At 43.1% G+C, this 18,033-nt stretch overlaps 2 protein-coding genes across 3 annotated transcripts in view; both read left to right on the top strand.

Annotated features, from left to right (window-relative positions):
- The first annotated feature begins 315 nt into the window (after positions 1-315).
- Positions 316-16,114, top strand: sec24a (SEC24 homolog A, COPII coat complex component). 2 transcript variants are annotated; one of them, XM_017419944.3, is made up of 24 exons: positions 316-665; positions 3,217-3,822; positions 5,508-5,663; positions 5,811-5,888; positions 6,348-6,410; positions 6,686-6,849; positions 6,955-7,142; positions 7,266-7,368; positions 8,339-8,465; positions 8,856-8,965; positions 9,078-9,190; positions 9,438-9,556; positions 9,654-9,709; positions 9,884-10,090; positions 10,305-10,428; positions 10,752-10,910; positions 11,281-11,454; positions 11,535-11,645; positions 12,043-12,218; positions 12,414-12,551; positions 12,926-13,030; positions 13,214-13,306; positions 13,512-13,615; positions 14,717-16,114. In XM_017419944.3, exons 1-24 carry the CDS (start codon positions 605-607, stop codon positions 14,829-14,831), a joined length of 3,450 nt encoding a protein of 1,149 aa, XP_017275433.1. In that variant the 5' UTR covers positions 316-604; the 3' UTR covers positions 14,832-16,114. The 2 variants fall into 2 exon arrangements, with proteins under 2 accessions (XP_017275433.1, XP_017275434.1); XM_017419945.3 differs by lacking the exon at positions 5,811-5,888.
- A 372-nt stretch (positions 16,115-16,486) lies between these two features.
- The window catches only part of camlg (calcium modulating ligand), a 5,046-nt gene continuing 3,499 nt past the window's right edge, over positions 16,487-18,033 (top strand). Inside the window, exons 1-2 of the mRNA XM_025006725.2 lie at positions 16,487-16,774; positions 17,909-18,033. The exon at positions 17,909-18,033 is cut by the window's right edge and continues 399 nt beyond it. Of these exons, the coding sequence (XP_024862493.1) occupies positions 16,633-16,774; positions 17,909-18,033 (267 nt within the window). The 5' untranslated portion in view covers positions 16,487-16,632. The remainder of the gene's footprint in view (positions 16,775-17,908) is intronic.

The following is an 18,033-nucleotide window of genomic DNA, read 5'->3' as shown; positions in this document are numbered from 1 at the left end:
ATAAACAAAACACTGAACCCCAAACAGTCTCTCAAATGGTTGATTTGTTGCATGTTCAAGCAGTGAAATCATTCTAAATACCTAATTATCAGCTCTTCTATAGGATGTAATAGCTGATATGATGGTTTTTAATCTGAACTGAGTTCAGGACTGATCGTGTGTTTCTAAAAGACCGCTTTCAAATTTAATAATCCCAGATTTGTGCTTTGCAGCATCCTCTTGTTTCTCGTACGCCGAAAAATCCAGCGCACTGGAGGAAATGCCACGTGTACACACTGCGCATGCTCGACAAAAGTTCTTACGTTGATCCTGCTGGGTGATCCCAACTTCCGGTGAAAGGGGAGAAGTGTCTCACACGATTTTACTCTGCCCAGGCCCATCGTTACCAACCCGTTGGTAGTTGAGCGGGGCTTTTGGTAATAACCATGGCTGTGTGATAGCGAACGAATCGCCTCGTTAGCATCTTTGAAGAAACAAGGAGATTTGACGCCGTTTTTTTACGCTCATCGTCAGAGCTTCAGGTTTAAAACCCCGCGACGGCCAGCTAAAGCAGCTAGCTAGCCACAGCCGAGCCTCTAAATTAGATCCCGGTGTCTGTTTCAGGATGTCAACAGCGGGGTTCAACTCTCAGAATGGAACTGGGACGGGGCAGACGTATGCTAACGGTGAGTCGCTCTAAAAAGGCACTTTGAAGACGAACCGGACGCGAGCTAAAGCTGGCTAGCTCGGCGCCGAGCGGGAGTCGCTTACGGTGCGGCTAGTAACCGTTAGCTGTTGGTAACGCTGTAACGTAAAGCAGCCGAGTAAAGTTGAGCTGTCAGGCATGTCCAAGCCTGGTTAACTATGGTTAATCTTGACCCGTGTTACCTCACTTACTTCACTTGACAAAGAATATTGCGCACTGTTAATTTTTTTTATATTTTGGGTTAGCTACATAGCTAACGCACCTAGCCAGTTGTGGTTCGTTTTGATTTTGTCGAGGTGGCAAACCAGATAGGTTGTCCGAATGTTTTCGAGGGTCATACGACCTGATGAAGACATGTGGCTGTTCCACACGTTTCCCAGAGCTCATAACGCCTCCAATAATACATCCACGTCAGCTTGACAGGTTATAATTTCCCCTATAGCTTCTCGTAAAGGTTTCCTAAACCAGGCTTTAACTTGTCCGTTTCTCATGTTTTCTAGCTGTTGCCCTCCAGTGAACCACCTGTCAGTGTATGGTAAACAGCTGTGCTCGCTGTTGCGCAATACGAAGACCTTTTTTTTCGTCTTTCTAACTGTTTGAGAAGCTCTGATTTGTGATCCACTCTACTTGTTGCTGTACATGTGGCACTTTGGGTTTGATCCAGTGATTTCTATAACTCTGCTAATGCTCAGGTGTTTTTAGTCAGAGATTATCCGCACATTTCCACTGCCTCTCCTTGAACAACTAGTGCAAACAACCCTAAAAGCAGTGGATGACAGCTGACACAAGCATTCATTTTTCTTATTGATGCATGTGAAGGACTCTTCTTGGCTTGTGCAGGCTTACTGAACCCTAAGTTCGTAACGCTTCAACTTGATTTCTGAAGTTCACGATCCTGAAAATGCATGTGCCACGTAGCATTTCTTTGACTTAAATGCATGTCTCGGTTCAAAACGGAACAGAGATTTGCTCACAGAGCTCAGATCAGTGTAAAATGTTTTCTTGCAACAGAGGGAATCTACGAAACTCACTAAAAAAACTTGGATTTGCAAAATAATGCATTCTTAGTTAACCTCAAATCCGATATTCTTGTTATGTAAAGTGAATTAGATCTTTTTATTCTGTTAGCATGCAGATATTCATTATTTTTATTTATTCGACACGCCTTGTTGTCAGAGGCAGTGAGTTCATGTTCATGTCAGAAACAATACGGCTGTAAAAACAAAGAAAACTGAAAGTATCTGCAGGGAAATTAACTAAATGTGAACCTAATCCTCCAGAGAGGTCAAAGGTGTTTTCCTCTGACTGACTTATTTTCTTCCACATTGTGTTTGTGCATGAACAACAACTACAACAGACTGTAAAGTTGTCGGCCTCCATCATCCTTCTGTATTCAAAGATCAGTTTGAATAATTCATTTGGAGACAGATGACTTCACTGACAGCACAGAATAAAAATAGTGGTTTTTCAGAAATGAGTGCCTCGTTCCAATATTCAAATTCATTCAAATTCTCTCTGTTGGAACCAGATGTGTAATTTATAGCCCTGAGGTTGGAGGTGTGCTATTATTTTACACTTTACTTGCAGTATGTCTTTTATTATAGGATATAAACAGTGATATATAATAGTTGTTTCTTCAACTATTATAGCTAATTCATACTCCCACTTTATTTGTTTTATTTTTTTAATTTGCTCTTTAATAATGAACCTTAGTTTGCATTTAAGCATCAGAATCTTTCTGTTTTAAAAAGAACAGACCAGCCTTCAGATCTTTAAATCTCCTGCAAAGACACATGGAACATTACGTTCCTTCATTTGGCTCTGTTTGTTGGCAGGAATCTTGATTACTATGTTTTATATTGTGGATTTAGCTCTTGTCGTTTGTGTTGTGAAGGACTAAGTTGTGGTGAACCTTTTTGCTCTAAGTGACGCTTTAGGCTGGAAACAGTCACACGCTGATCCTCTAATTTAAACAGTTTTCCAATGGGCTGTTCTACAGATATCATTTATTCATTCGGTGTTAATAGTGATATTTATTTTTCCACTGCTATTTATCAGTTTCACTTTCACTGATCTTCCAGGTATTTAGAAATATTTTTTGAAATATTCAGAAACTTGTAAAGTATATTCTGAAGTATTTTTTTTACTGCAGCTGTTTTGAATAACACAGAGTTAAACTTGGCCCAAAACTGCCTGCTCACTGTCGCTGTGAGGGCAGATCGTGTTGAATCAAATCCAAGTAAAGAGATTAGACCCTTGGCTGTCAGTTTGTTGGACATTTGGTGGATCTGAATGTTTTTTTTACTTGATGTCGTGCCGGTCTGTGCTTCTCGTATTTGCTTTGTAGCAGATCTAGTTTTATTGTAAGTTAAGCTGATGTAGAAAAATCGATCCAAATCATTTTTCCAGCTCGTGTATGTCTGAAAGGGTCTTTAGGCTATTTTTTAAAAATTATTTTTCAATTGCTGAGTGTGTTGTTTTGAGTAAGAAAATTATGTAACGTGTTGTCTTTTCTGCTTGCTTGTCTCCAGGTCCATCACAGAACCCAGTCGCCCTGCAGCAGCCTCCAGGAGTCAACTACGGCATGAATCACCAATCAGCCTACAATCCAATGCAGGCTAAAGCCCTCGCGCCCCCTGGCCCTGGTCTCTACCCCTCTGGACCCAATCAGCCAGTTCCCCCTGTCAGCTCTTATCAGCCGGGCCCCCCAGTCGCTCCTTACCCTTCCTCTCCAGGCCAGCCACTGTTATCCAGACCTCCATTGGGGGGTCTTCCATCCCATACCCCTCCTCAGTCTGCCAGCCCCAGCCCTGGTCCTAGGATCCCCTCTGCACAAGCCACGCCTCCTCCTCCTGCTGTGTCTTCTAGTGGCTACTACCCAAACCCTCAGCAGCCGATGGGTCCGACATGGCGCTACAACACAGCGGCTCCACCAATGGGGCCAGCCACGGCAATGAGCACGCCCCCCAGAGGCCCCGTGGCAAATCACGTGAATCCAGCTGCCAGCTTAGCCGCGCCGTTTCCGCCATCATCAGCGACTTACAGCTCGGCGCCACCACCAGAAATGTCCCACAGTCCCACACGCATCTCAGGCCCAGGAGTTCCCCCCACTTCTATGCATGGATACACTCAGCCAGGTAGGAACACAAACTAATCTCCTCTGTTCTGCTCAAGAGCACAACAGTTTCATTTTGATCTGAAGAAATATTCACACACAAGTATGGCAACAATTTTCAGTTCTAACAGATAAGACTGTGTGTGAGTCAAGATTCAATTCAGTTTATAAAAAAGAAAAAATTCAAGTCTGTTATAAACTCATTTCAGATCCAGATTCAAACTCAGTTAGTAATTTAATTCTCATTATAACACAATACAATTTACAAGTTACCAGTTTATTTGACTGCATCAGATCTTCACTTTGTTAAAATCCTCCATCCTGAGCAGCGCAGAGGTAACAGTGGAAAGGACTGACTTCCTTTTAACAAGAGGCGGCCATCTGCCTCGAACGGCTGGGGGTTGAGAGAACAAGAAAAGGCGCAGAAAAGCAAAGTAGATACTGGTCCAGGCGTAGTTTTTCTGGAAAGAAAAAGTGCAAGTTAATGGCGGCAATAATTGCAAATACAAACACAAGGAGTGGAGAGGGGAAAGATGGCAGAGAATAAATTAATGTGGTCTGTTTGTCATTTAGGATTCTAAGCCTATAGCAACATAACTAAAGGATAGTTTAGGAAACCCAGTCTAACTATAGGATTTATCAATTCTGCTTTTAGAAACTCTACAAACCACAAGAAACTAGAGAGAAGTGTTCTGTTAAGAAAATATGGAGCAATAAGATGTTTAATTCAAGATAAAGGTTGGTGGTAAAGAGCTTTGTATGATAAGATGAGTTATCAGTTTAGGTTTGTTTTAAAAAAAACTTTAATCAGTTATTAGTTCATTGTTGCATATTCAATACATATATTTGAAAATTGACTTTGTGTTTCATAAAAATATCCTTTTCCAGTTGTTCCCAGTTAGTTGATAACGTAAATGCTGTGACTTCTTAGTCCTGTAATTGCCATTATTCAGTGCTGAGCTGCAGATATGCGTATCTGGAGTTGTGATACGTTGGAGCTGGACGTTGCCCTCTGCTCCCGAGCGGAACGTGTTGGCTGGCTGCTGCCTCTGGCTTCCTCCCAGTCTCAGAGGCTCGTTTACTCCCGAGTTTGGACAAAGTTCAAACTGGGACTTTAATATTTCGAGTCTGATCCTCGAGCATGATGTAACTTCCAGAGATAAACACACATTTTTAACCTTTTCATTTTTTAGTTTTAAGATGCACGTTGTGCTGCTAAGATAATCACGCTTTCAGATTTATGTAAAAATAGGAAACAAACAAAAAAAAGAAGCCACAAATAAAAATTCTGAGTAGCTTTTACTTCTAAGAGGAAGTGGTTTTATTACATGATAATAGGCATGACGTTTGCTTAATTCCTGACCACGTTGTGAAAGATTTGCCTAAGAAGTTTGTGGGGTTTATTTTTATTTTTTTGCCTCTCTGAGCATTTCTTACAAAAGTTGCCTCTGCTTGTTATCAGAATATTTCTGAGCTAAAGGAAAATTGCATCATCAGGGCGAATAAATGGTGACAAGAGCCCACTGAAGAAGGGATTAGGACTTTGTACTAATTGTTTTAATCTTGAGTAGATTTCAAACATAACGTCATCTAGCCCATAATACGCTAAAATGTCCATCTTAAGATGAAACACAAAAGCTATAAATTCCTACATTAAAGCGATTTAAAAAAAAGAAACCTTTGCTTTTGTTTTTTCTCCTCCACCAGGCGCTGCACCTCCACCGATGGCTCCTCATACGTACCAAAATGTTAGACCTGCCTACGGGCCTCCACCTACAGGACCACCACCCAGCATGAAGCCCACGCCACCTCCACCTGGCCCCCCAGTGGGCAGTGCCACACCTCCTCCACCCAAAGCGGATGGTAGGTTTTCATTTTGTGCGTTTCAAAACGACATTATAATAAATAACTTCACAGTTGGAGGTGTGAGTCCCTCTGAAAGGCAGCCGTTACTTTTCTGACCTCCCTGTGATGTTTCCCTCCCTCTGCCTTCCTTCCCGAACATGCCAGCTCGGTGTGGGGGGGCCGTCAACAACGCATTTCCTCACACTGAGCCCGACTTCCAGGAAGGGGATATTGAATGTCCAGGTGTGGCCAAATCATCCCCTGTCTGGTGTCATTTAGCCGTTAGATGTCGTGTCAGTGCTGTGGTGGAACTTCTGTCCTTTCTGTGCTATCTTTCCATTGTACCTACCATTTTCTTTTTCCAATTCTTTACACTAGTTTTGTTCTTTTTATAGAGCAACTCGTAAAAGTAACAAAATGAAAAGCTCAGGTGCTGTGAATCAAACTGATTGTGAGCTCTTGTTACAAATCATTGCACATCCCTGGTCAATATTTCTGATAGTTTTGCCTTTTTTCCATCTAAACGTAGCCTTAAAGCAGCATTAGTTTCCATAATTGACATTATTAGTATTACTTTAACTTCTACCTCTCTTGTGTCCTTATCTCGCACCATCCCTTCACCTTCTGACTTCATGCTGGGTCACAAATAGCAACGTGACTCCTGTAATAATTCATAATACGTATGTGTTTGATTTGATGCAGGAGCCGTGGCTGGCGGGGGCCCACAGGCTCCGAACAGCTTTAATCATGTCGACAACAGAATGGGTGAGTCCTTTTTGCACATTCACAAAACACTAGAAGTGTTCTGAGTCTGTTCTTTGTGGGCTGTGCTGCTGTAAACGTGTCTGCCACGTATGAGGCGGTATTCTGCGGAAAAAAAATGTCTTAACCAAATAAAACAATCAATTCTGTTTGAGTAAATGCATAACCGCAGTGAATGTGCCTCTGGGAGACTGATTGATTGATGCAGCCTTTTTTTAAAGAGCTTCTTGGTTTCTGTAATCGCCTCGGCCTGTCTGATTCCTCGTTTATGTCCCCAGCTGGCCCGACTCAGCCTGGTCCGCCTGCTCGACACTTGGGTCACTACCCCTCCCTCCCGCCCGGGTATCAGAACACCTCAGCTCCCCCTGCGCCTTCCTCCGTGCACCCAGCAATACAAGCTGCCACTCAGCCTTACACCCAGTCACCTCAGCCATACCAGCAGGTGAGTCAGTTACTCGCAGGTCACCGTCCAGATTTTAAGCGATAACAGTAATTAGGTTTCAATTAACCAAAGGATGTTTTGGCTGATTGTTTTGCCTTCGCTCAGCTGCCCGCTGGTCCAGGTCCAGCTCAGCTGAGCCCATCATTGGCAGCCATGAGCCTCCAGTCCAAAACCCCCGAGGCCCTGAGGGTGGTCAACCTGCTGCAGGAGAGGAACCTGCTGCCGCCAGGCCCGGTTCCTGCCCCAACACCCTGCCTCCCCCAGGACCTGCAGAAGCTCAACTGCAACCCGGAGTAAGTCTCGATGCACGTCGTGTGTTCGTTACTTTAACGTTGGGTTAGATCCCAACGTTTTTTGGGGGTTTTTTTTGCACAAACGCTTCAAACTGAACATTCATGTGCTATTTGTGCCTCCAGGGTTTTTCGTTGCACATTGACCAGCATCCCTCAGACCCAAGCTCTGCTGAATAAAGCTAAGATGCCTCTGGGCCTGCTGCTGCACCCGTTCAAAGACCTCTCAGTAAGTGCTGGAGTTAATATTTAATGTTCATACTCAATCCATTTACCTTTCCTTGCCAATTGTTCGTCGATCTGGAGCAAACATGGAATCAGATTAACTTAGTTACATTACGTTTGGCACCAGTTTTCGGCTCCTCGTTGGTTTCAAGATGTGACAAAGAAAGCCGTCTGATGGGGGGGGAGACACGCGGCGATCATTCTGACTCGCTGTAACTGGTTCAGGCGCTGATTCTGTGAGCTGAACTTCCTCACAGACTGGTTTTCTTCAACAAACCCCGAGTTCGTTTCTCTGCGCAGACACGCAGCAGGATTCGTTAAATAAAAACAAAACATTCCATCCAAACTATGGAGAAACTTCTTACATCTTACAGGAGACACTTTGGCTTTTTAATTCAAATACTTTGATGTAACATATTTCAGGTTGTGCTGATGTTGCCTTGCTGTTATCGTTTTAATAATATTAATATTTTAGTGTGAGGAGAGTTGAATAATGAACTAAAACTGTGATTGAAACTCTCTTTTTCGGTCATGAAATTACCAGAGTCATTATTAATTTTGTACATTTATGACTGGCTGTTTTGTTCCGGTCGGGTTACGACTAAAAATTGTATTAATACTTAATTTAGATGCAAGAAAGGGTGCAGAAAACTGCTTATTTATGGTTTCTAAGACTTAAGGACCCGTCCTGAATTCAGTTTTTTTTTTTTAGGTTTACCAGCAACATCTGATTTGGATTGATTAAACCTGTCCTTCCGCCATATTTCCAAAACAAAATGTGACTAAATAACCCTCTTAGGCATCACCTGTCACAATTAGTTGCTTCCTGCGTTGACTGAAGACGCAAACAACAGTGACGTTGCACATTTCCAACACCAACAAGAAAGTGTTTTCTTCGAAGGCCAGTTTCGATGAGATGCATTCAGGAAAACTAGTTTGCTTTCCTCACAAAGACTGTTTGTATTTCCCTGCAGCAACTTCCCGTGGTGACGTCCAGCACCATTGTCAGGTGTCGGTCCTGCAGAACCTACATCAACCCCTTTGTCTCCTTCCTGGACCAGAGAAGATGGAAGTGCAACCTGTGTTATCGAGTCAACGACGGTGAGAACCTGCTGTCTGTAGGAACGCTCGAGGCGTTACAGATTTGTCCAACTAATGCAGATTAATGACCACATTACTCATTCCTTAGTAAGAAATCGGGAGGGAAAAAAAGACAAGGCACCTTTTTATCTTTAGAAAGAATAATATTTATGACGTGATGTGAACTTCTTGATCAGCTTTCTGTTGAATCAGATACTTTTAACCTCAAATATTAAACAATTTGGTTCATTATAAGGAAAAAAACAACAATAATACAATAAAAAATGTTAAATTGTGAATAAAACAATAATAAGGTTTGCTATAATTACAAAAAAAGTTATACATTTGGATGTTTATTACCCTTTTTTATTTACATGTAAGGAAAAATGTTTCTGGATGTTTTGTTTGTAGTTCCAGAGGAGTTCATGTACAACCCAGTCAGCAGATCCTACGGAGAACCACACAAAAGACCCGAAGTCCAGAATGCCACTATTGAGTTCATCGCTCCTTCAGAATATATGGTAGGTTTAGCACTGATTTATTTAACATATCTGTAAAAGATGCAACAAATATCTTTGTATGTGATGATTTATTTTTTTAAACGTGTGTTTGTATGATTTTTTTTTTTTGCAGCTGAGACCTCCACAGCCTGCCGTTTATCTGTTTGTTATGGATGTATCCCACAATGCAGTAGAGACGGGTTACCTGAAAGAGTTCTGTCAGTCGGTGCTGGACAACATCAATTCGTACGTACAGAGTCGAACCTTGTTCCGATCAGATTCAGTTTTTTTTTTTTTTCTGGCTCAGACATTTAAGTCCAAGTCCGAAACATTTGCAGGCACATTAATAAATTGGGAATGTTTATTTGTGGGTCGGCTAATGAAGCTTTACGCAACAAGAACGTTAGAAGACATTAGATTAGTTGGATGTTGCGGTGATTACCCTCACATAAAGCAGCGCTCTGTCTGAGACCGTTTGCCTTCGCCGCCTCAGGCTTCCCGGAGACTCGCGGACAAAAGTTGGCTTCATAACGTTCGACAGCACCATCCATTTCTACAACCTCCAGGAGGGACTTTCCCAGCCGCAGATGCTCATCGTGTCTGACATCGAAGGTGAGACGCAGCTGTCGGCAAAGACCGCGTCCTCGTTTTTACAGCAGCTTGGCACCGGCGTCTAAACGCTTCCTGAATAACACCATGTGCTCCACAGATATCTTTTTACCAACACCAGACAGCCTTCTAGTAAACCTCAATGAATCCAAGGAGGTAAGAAATGCACCCTGAAGAATGCTGAATCCTAATGTTTCTATATTTAGATTTTGTGAAGTCATTTATTTCCAGTGCATAGAAAACAACACACTGATTTGGGTCTTTGACCAAGATATAAATCGAAGCAGGTCATTTTGTGGTATTTGAGCTAATTAGATTCTTGTTTTTCAGCTTGTGGAGGACCTGCTGAAGAGCCTGCCGAGTTTATTTGAGAAGACGATGGAGACCCAGTCCGCCCTGGGTTCAGCTCTACAAGCAGCCTTCAAGTTGTTGTCTCCCACCGGTGGGCGGATGTCTGTGTTTCAGACCCAGCTGCCTAACCTGGGTGTGGGGGCGCTTCAGTCCAGAGAGGACCCCAACCAGCGAGCATCTGCCAAGGTAGAGACAGAGACGCGACTGGAGGGCTTTTATTCTGAAAGGTGTCAGACTCTGAGCACCAAAAGACCGTTTATTCTACATCAGTATACCAGATTTCCCTTTTTATGTTCTCTCCGGCTGTCAGAGGGAACTGCCTGCAGCTGGAAGTGTTTATTAGCTTTTTTTTTGCTTTTTTTTGTCAAGGCTGTATTACATAGAGATCTGTTCATTTCAGGACATCCAGCACCTCTCCCCGGCGACAGATTTCTACAAGAAGCTGGCCTTGGATTGCTCCGGTCAGCAGGTGGCTGTCGACCTGTTTCTGCTCAGCTCTCAGTACTGTGACCTGGCGTCGCTCGGTGAGTCTCACATGGAACGAATAAAGCAAGAAAAATATGATTTAATCAAACTAAATGATGTGTAAAATCTTCCTGATCTGCAGGTGGGTGGGGGTCTCGGGGATAATCAGAAACTTGGGTCTTTTTGGCTTAATTATTTCAAGCTATCATTTATTACCTAATAGCTTTCTAAAGAAAAACCTCCAGGTTGTGGTTAAAACTCCTCAGTTTTAGCTGAAACACTTTGATCCTTGTCTGATCTTCACTTTCTAAGACATTTAAGTTTATTCCAGCAAATAAAAAGTTGATAAATGTTTTTTTTTACCTGCTTCTTCTTCCTCCAGGCTGCATATCCCGATACTCGGCAGGGAGCGTTTTTTACTACCCTTCTTACCACCACCATCACAATCCAGGTCAGGTGGAGCGCTTCCACAAGGACCTGAAGAGATATCTAACAAGAAAAATCGGCTTTGAGGCTGTCATGAGGATACGCTGCACCAAAGGTCAGTTGGCACAAAAGCTGAATATACATTCCCCTCAAACAAAAGAATAAATATTCAGGAATCTGTTTATTTTACGTTGTTGACTCATTTATTATGAATGAGCTTGGATCTGCTGTGTAGGTTTCTTGAAAAGCAAACGTTTGTGTTAGAAAGTTGGATTGCAATAAGTTCAAAAGGATTTCATCAAACCTTTTAATGATTTTATTCTCAACTAACAGACAGTTTTGTCTTTAGAATCTCTGAGTGAATTAAAGTAATACTAAGACTTATTAAACTCCCTTAAATAGTTGCTGTAAAATATCTCAGGATTCCAGGAGGTTGTATTGATCAGAATTGAAATGAGTTTGTTTTGTGTTTTGTTTCTCTGCAGGTTTGTCCATCCACACGTTCCACGGAAACTTCTTCGTGCGCTCCACAGATCTGCTGTCCCTCCCCAACGTCAACCCGGACGCTGGTTTCGCCGTTCAGATGTCCATCGAGGAAAACCTGGATGACATGCAGGTCGTTTCCTTCCAAGCCGCGCTGCTCTACACCTCCAGCAAAGGTATGCCCAGTCGGGGGGGTGGGGGGACGGGGGGACGTCGTCTTGTCCTTTTGTTCAATAACGCAAATTGTCTCTCATAGGCGAGAGGAGGATTCGTGTGCACACTTTGTGCCTTCCTGTTGCCAGTTCTCTGTCGGACATCTTTGCTGGAGCTGATGTTCAGGCCATCACTGGGCTGCTGGCCTGCATGGGTAAGACACAAGGACTACCCAATATCACAGACAGACAAGTTTCTCTCAAAATGAACAGCTTGGATTTCTAAGTTACCATTAATAATGCACTTATTTATTAAGAACAAATACAGAAAGGCATATACATGTACAAACAACAGCTTTCTAAAGAAGCGTTACAGTGTTTATATCGAATGCTGAATTCTCACTTCCATTAGACGTTCATCCGTTTGAACCAAACTCATCTAGTTGCTACTTTCTAATAGCAGCCAACTGCTTATAATGGCTACAAATACAACTAAAAACCCTGAATGCATCCTGGTGTCGTCACTGAATCTGTCACACAGCTGCTGGACAGAAAGATTTCTGGTCCTCATTTCTCCTCCTGTCCTGTCCTGACCTGTCCTCCTCTGTCCAGCCGTGGACCGCTCCGTGTCCGCCAGTCTGAGCGACGCAAGGGACGCGATGACCAACGCCGCCATCGACTCGCTGACTTCGTACCGCCAGTCGGTGTTGACCATCCAGCAGCCCGGCTTGTTGGCTCCGGCCTGCCTCAGACTCTTCCCGCTCTTCATCCTCGCTCTGCTCAAACAGGTCACCTATTCTACCACTTTTTTATCAATTTATAAATCTCTAGTCCTTTTTTTTTTTTTCCCCCTCTCATTGTCATTCTAGTTGAATTCTTTATTCCTTTTTTAGGAAATCAACGTATTAATTAAAAACGACACATTAAGAACCTGCTTTTATCTTTTAGAATTTGGCTTTGAAACATTATTGTTTGCTCTGCAGAAAGCCTTCAGGACCGGCACCAGCACCAGGCTGGATGACAGAGTTTTTGCCATGTACCAGCTGAAGTACCAGCCGCTGGTCTTCACCATGCTGATGATCCACCCCGCGCTGTACCGGGTCGACGATCTGACCGACGAGGTGAGGAGGATGACGTTTCATCCAGGAGGAGGCTACATTCCGATCAACCTTTTGTTTTCCTTAAAGCAACGGTGTCCAGTCCTGGTCCTGGAGGGGCCACCATCCTGCATGTTTTAGTTGTTTCTCTGCTCTGATGCACCTGATCTGAGTGACTGAGTGATTAACAGGCTTCTGCAGAACTTAAAAAACCTGCTGAAGAGCAGAGAAACATCTGAAACCTGCAGGATGGTGGCCCCTCCAGGACCAGGGTTGAACACCGCTGCCTTAAAGTCTTAGTTTCCTGATGTGTAAAAAGAATATAGTAATTCTCTAGCTAAGCATGTTTTGTAGAATCGCAGCATTGGTTTGTAATCTTGTTTTTCTCTGGTCCTCAGGGAGCTTTAAACATCAACGAACGGACCATCCCCCAGCCCAGAGTTCTGCAGCTGTCTGTGGAGAAGCTCAGCAGGGAGGGAGCTTTCCTCATGGACGCTGGAACCGTACGTTTTTTCAGATGGACATCCTAACAAGCTAATAAATTTCTCTCACTGAGCGGCGTGTTTAATGATTTGCTGCTGATGTTTCAATGAAGTAAAGACAGTCTGTGATGTAGCTTTAGACGTGTTGATGGGAAAGTCCCGCTTTGAAACGAGGCATTGATGGTTTGATTTTTAACCCAACAGGTGATATATCTTTGGATCGGACGCAACTGTCACCCCAACTTCCTCACACAAGTCCTGGCAGTCCCCAACTATGCTGCCGTGCCTGATAATCTGGTAAGAAACATCATGTTGCAGTTTTGACCCCACTCTCCCACTGTTCAGACATTCCCTTTGCCTCCAGTTTAAAAACAAGTCTATATTAGGACAACATGTGTCCCGCAGCTGTTAGTCTTAGTTTGCATGTTTATATTTTAGTAGAATCTCGTCTGAGTGACACACGGCACAACTTAAAATGTTCGTCGTTGCTCTCGTCCCGCAGTATGTCCTCCCAGACCTGGACACGGCGGAGTCTCAGAGAACCAGAGCTTTCGTGGGCTGGCTCAGGGATCAGAGGCCGTTCTTCCCCTCCTTCCACGTCATCAGGTGGGCAACAAACTGGGAGCTAGGGAAGGAGAAATGAATGCCTGGCTGCATGAAATTTCTTGTTGATCTTTAGTCTGACGTCGCCCCTGCAGTCAGGTGGGAGAGTGTATGTTTTTCTCTAACCGGCCATTTAACACAAACATATGTCTGTATTTAGCATCGTGTTAAGTCGACACTGACGCGTAACCTCTCCACCATCTGTTGTCATAAGTGCAGCGTTGCTGTGCGCAACAAACATGTTATAATCCTTGAAGCTGATTGGCTGATCGTTGAGGCTTTCTGTTTATGTCCGACAGAGGAGCAAACGTTTTCTGGTGTCGACATACAAACGTCTGGACCCAGTCATTAAAACATAATGTGTCTGTAGTACCTTTTCACTTTGGCTACAGGAACTCTTTAAGCTTCACCTGCCTGTAATCTGTCATTTTAAAGTTCATTCACCGAACAACCTGTTGGGTAACAGAAGAGTTTGATCAGTTTGTATACTAATTTGTTTTAAATCATCCAGTGATCACTTTCTGAGTTTCATTAAAAACAGACGACATGTTGATGCCAAAGTATTAGGTAAACTTCTACTCGGTGTGTCGTCTTCAGAGTACGTGTTGGGGGTGATTCTCACCTACTACCATGCTGAGTTTTAGCTTGGTGTCTGTAAAATTGACTGAGCTGCAGCCATTTGTTTCCTGAGGTAGCGGCCAAATGTGGACAAGGAAAAAATGCAAGTTAATACTTTTTTTTTTTTTTTTTAACAGGGAAAAATGTACATACACATGTGTATATATATATATATATATATATATATATATATACACATGTGTGTGTGTATGTACATTTTTCCCTGTTTAAAAAAAAAAAGTATTAACTTGCATTTTTTCCTTGTCCACATTTGGCCGCTACCTCAGGAAACAAATGGCTGCAGCTCAGTCAATTTTACAGACACCGGGCTAAAACTATATATATATATATATATATATATATATATATATATATATATATATATATATATATAGTGAAGAATCAAAAAATAACAAATAAACCTAAGCCATTTTAAAAAAAGCATTGTTGCTTTTTTTTTAATCATTATGTTTTTTCCTTTTTTAGGGACGAGAGCCAACTGAAACCCCAATTTATGCAGAACATGATCGAGGATCGAACCGAGTCGGCCCTGTCGTACTACGAGTTCCTTCTCCACGTCCAGCAGCAAATCTCCAAATAATCATCGAGTGATAAGATGAGAGGGTGGACCTCTGAGGAGAAAGGACAGGCACCGTGTGTGTGTGTGTGTGTGTGTATACATATTTGGGTGTGTGTGTGTTTAGAGGCCCACTCAGCTACGCCTCTCGCTCCGTCTCCACCATTAACCCTGAGATGAACCTGAGCAGACGCGGGGCGAGGACGTGGCGACGACTCGACTCTGATGTAATCTGGCACTTTTCTAACGAGCTGAAGCAGAGCATCGGACGGGAACTGGAGCAAAGGAGTCCATGCTGATGATTATGTCGGTGATTGATTGAATCAGTGTTTATTCTCACAGAACAATTCTGACAAACGTTCAGATACAGCGCGGTGAAGCAGATGTCTTTCCTAAAACATGTACGTATGAGTGTATGTGCTTAAAGTTAGGTTCATATCAAAGGTCGGAGCTCAAAGACTCTTCTCTCTCTTTTTTTTTTTTTTGTTTTTGGGTTGTCATCTGGAGAATTTGTGCACACCTGAGCTTTATCACTCTAATGTACCTGAAGGACGGAGCACGTTTCGTTTTTTTAATTTCAAAGTCGTTCTAATTGTTCGCCGAACAAATGTGTCGCCTCTGATGTCCTCGCTGCCTGGAATGTGTCGACTCGGCGGTGAGAAGGTGTCTTATCGGACTGATCTGTCCTTCGGAAACGTCATCTTTTCTCTCCGGACGTTCAGAACTCGTCTGACGACGTCACTGTTCTGTTTGTTTCTTTTTTTTTTCCTCCCCTGACTGTTTAATTTATGAGACTCCCAATCTGATTAAATTCTATAATTGCCTTGGATGGGAACTCACTTTTTATTATTAATCCTCTGTTTAAATACTGACTCTATATATATATGAAATATTTTAATATAATAGGATATGGGAAATTCTTTAACACAGGCATAACAAAGCCATTTTGATCTTTTAATCATGCTTATTGATACTTGTATATTGAAAAGACTGCATTATATAAAGGAGAAGAGATTCTGATGATTTTAGTATAAACAAGAAGTTGAAATGACGCTAAGAAAATAAACTCTTTGGGACTTTTTAAAATGTAGTTTGTGTGTTGGTCAGTGAACGATGTTTATCCTGTGAAGATAAAATTCATCCTGGACCAAAAGAATGTTTATAAAAGTTTGAATTGAGGTTTCCGATCTGTGGTGATTTCATAGAGTTTGTAATCTATGTATTATATGACACGAATGTATGGAGGAGCGAATATGCTTTGGTCTCTGACAGTTGTTTTTCATAGAAATAAAAATAAAATTAGCTTTGTTTTTGTAGAGAAAGTTGTGACCAAGCCGTCTATTATAGCAACACAATAGTTGTGAGTCTTAATAGGCTTGATAAAAATGAAAACGTGCTTTAAAATTCAGTATCAACTAGAATGCTGAATGAATGAATTAAAGCTAAAAGTAGCCAAAGGTTAGCCAACGGCTAGCTTAAAATAGCGTATCGTGTAAAGCAAATTTCCTTTAAACTATTAATAATTTTATTATTAATATTATGAACCCCGCGACACGGAAAGGAGAAGCTTGTAAAGAAAATGGATGAATAAATTATGAAAGTGAGTAGTTTATAGAAACGCTGAATCACAGTTTACCTGTCAGGCAGCGCTCAGGGCTTAAAAACCCTCCCTCGAAGTCGTCGTCGTTGGCGATTTACGTCATCAACGTGCGACCGCGCTGGTTCTCGGTTCCATTCTGTAAATTTTATCCGTGGATCCTCTTGCTGTCGCGCGCCACCGCTCGCTTCTTCGGTTCGAGGATTAGTTTGATTCAGTTTCGGGGAGATGGAGGAGAAGCCGGAGAGGACGAGCTCCGTGTCGGTGGCGCAGCGCAGAGCCGAGATCCGGAGGAGGAAGCTGCTGATGAATTCGGAGGACAGGATGAACAGAATCGTGGGCTACGCCAAGAGCGACTCTGACAACAACGGTGGGCAAAAATCACTTAGATTGCGACCCCTCCCAAACGCTGCTGGGTGGATATTTTATAATGAAACGCGTAGCTTTAGTAGCTGCAGTTATCCACGGTATTAGTATTTAACTTACAAAATATCTTTTGAAAGTACAGATGAAAACAGGTGGCCTATTCTCTCATGAGTCTCATTGTCTCAGATTAAATGTCATGGCTCTTTTGATACGACACACCCATCCAGATGAAGCTAAGTCTTTGCAGATGCTGACTACAAGCAGATCATCCATCCATCCATCCATCTTCCATCGCCTATCTGCGGTCGGGTCGAGGAGGCAGCAGGTCCAGGACAGAAACCCAGACCTGGTTCTCCTCAGAGACTCTCCAGCTCCTCCTGGAGGATCCCGAGGTGTTCCCAGAGAGGATCCAGAATCCCTCCAGAGAGTTCTGGGTCTGCCTTGAGGTCTCCTCCCAGTGGGACATGCCTGGAAAATGTCCAGATCAGATGAACCACCTCAGCTGACTCATTTCGATGAGGAGGAGCAGCTCCTCTCCTGATCTCTCATGCTGAACCCGGCGGTCCTACAGAGGAAGCTCATTTCAGCCGCTTGGATCCAGGATCTCGTTCCTTTTAGTCCTGATCCAAACCTCCTGACCTCGGCTGCGACCCATCCCGGTTTCACACTGACACCAACAGAACCACTTCATCCTGCAAAAAAGGGTGAAGATCTGGTCCACAGTTCCACCAACGGGACGAAAGCCACTCTGCTTCTCCTGGATTTTCTTCCAACTTACCAAAATGACATTTTATGGGGGTTTTGTTCATTAAATCCTGAATAAAATCCAAACACAAGCCATTTTCCCCCAGGGTGAAAATTAAGCACACCTTCTTTTCATTACGTAATAAATCCTTTACCTGCCCCCAGGTGTTAGATCGGTCCAGATGTCTGCCCTCACTGCTTTCACAGAAAAGAACCAAACTGATTGTTTTCATCGGAGCTGATTACAAATAAATCACAAAATGTTTCATTTCAGCCTCTAAAATGCAGTTTTTTTACTGATTTTATTAAAGTAACTTAGATCTGTTTTGATTTAATGATTTGGAAGCGTTTAACAGCTGATTTGGATCGATTCACCTCCGCTTCCTGTCTGCAGGAGCCTCCCGGCGTCCCTCAGAGCCCCGCTTCCACCTCGACCTGGACAGGACCGAGCCGTGGTCCTCGTCCCCCCAGAGGCCGTCTCCCTTCCTGCCGGAGGCCTCGGGTCCCGGCAGCCGCTCC

Source organism: Kryptolebias marmoratus, linkage group LG13, assembly GCF_001649575.2.
Source record: "Kryptolebias marmoratus isolate JLee-2015 linkage group LG13, ASM164957v2, whole genome shotgun sequence".
NCBI classification, from domain to species: domain Eukaryota; kingdom Metazoa; phylum Chordata; class Actinopteri; order Cyprinodontiformes; family Rivulidae; genus Kryptolebias; species Kryptolebias marmoratus.
Note: the sequence above shows the minus strand (reverse complement) of the source record. Positions and strands in the feature narration are given on the sequence as shown.

Coding starts and splice junctions, on each gene's coding strand:
- sec24a (XM_017419944.3), top strand. CDS start 605: ATGTCAACAGCGGGGTTCAACTCTCAGAATGGAACTGGGACGGGGCAG. Junction 12,552..12,925: donor TCGACGATCTGACCGACGAG/GTGAGGAGGATG, acceptor TCTGGTCCTCAG/GGAGCTTTAAACATCAACGA. Junction 13,616..14,716: donor CCCTCCTTCCACGTCATCAG/GTGGGCAACAAA, acceptor TTCCTTTTTTAG/GGACGAGAGCCAACTGAAAC.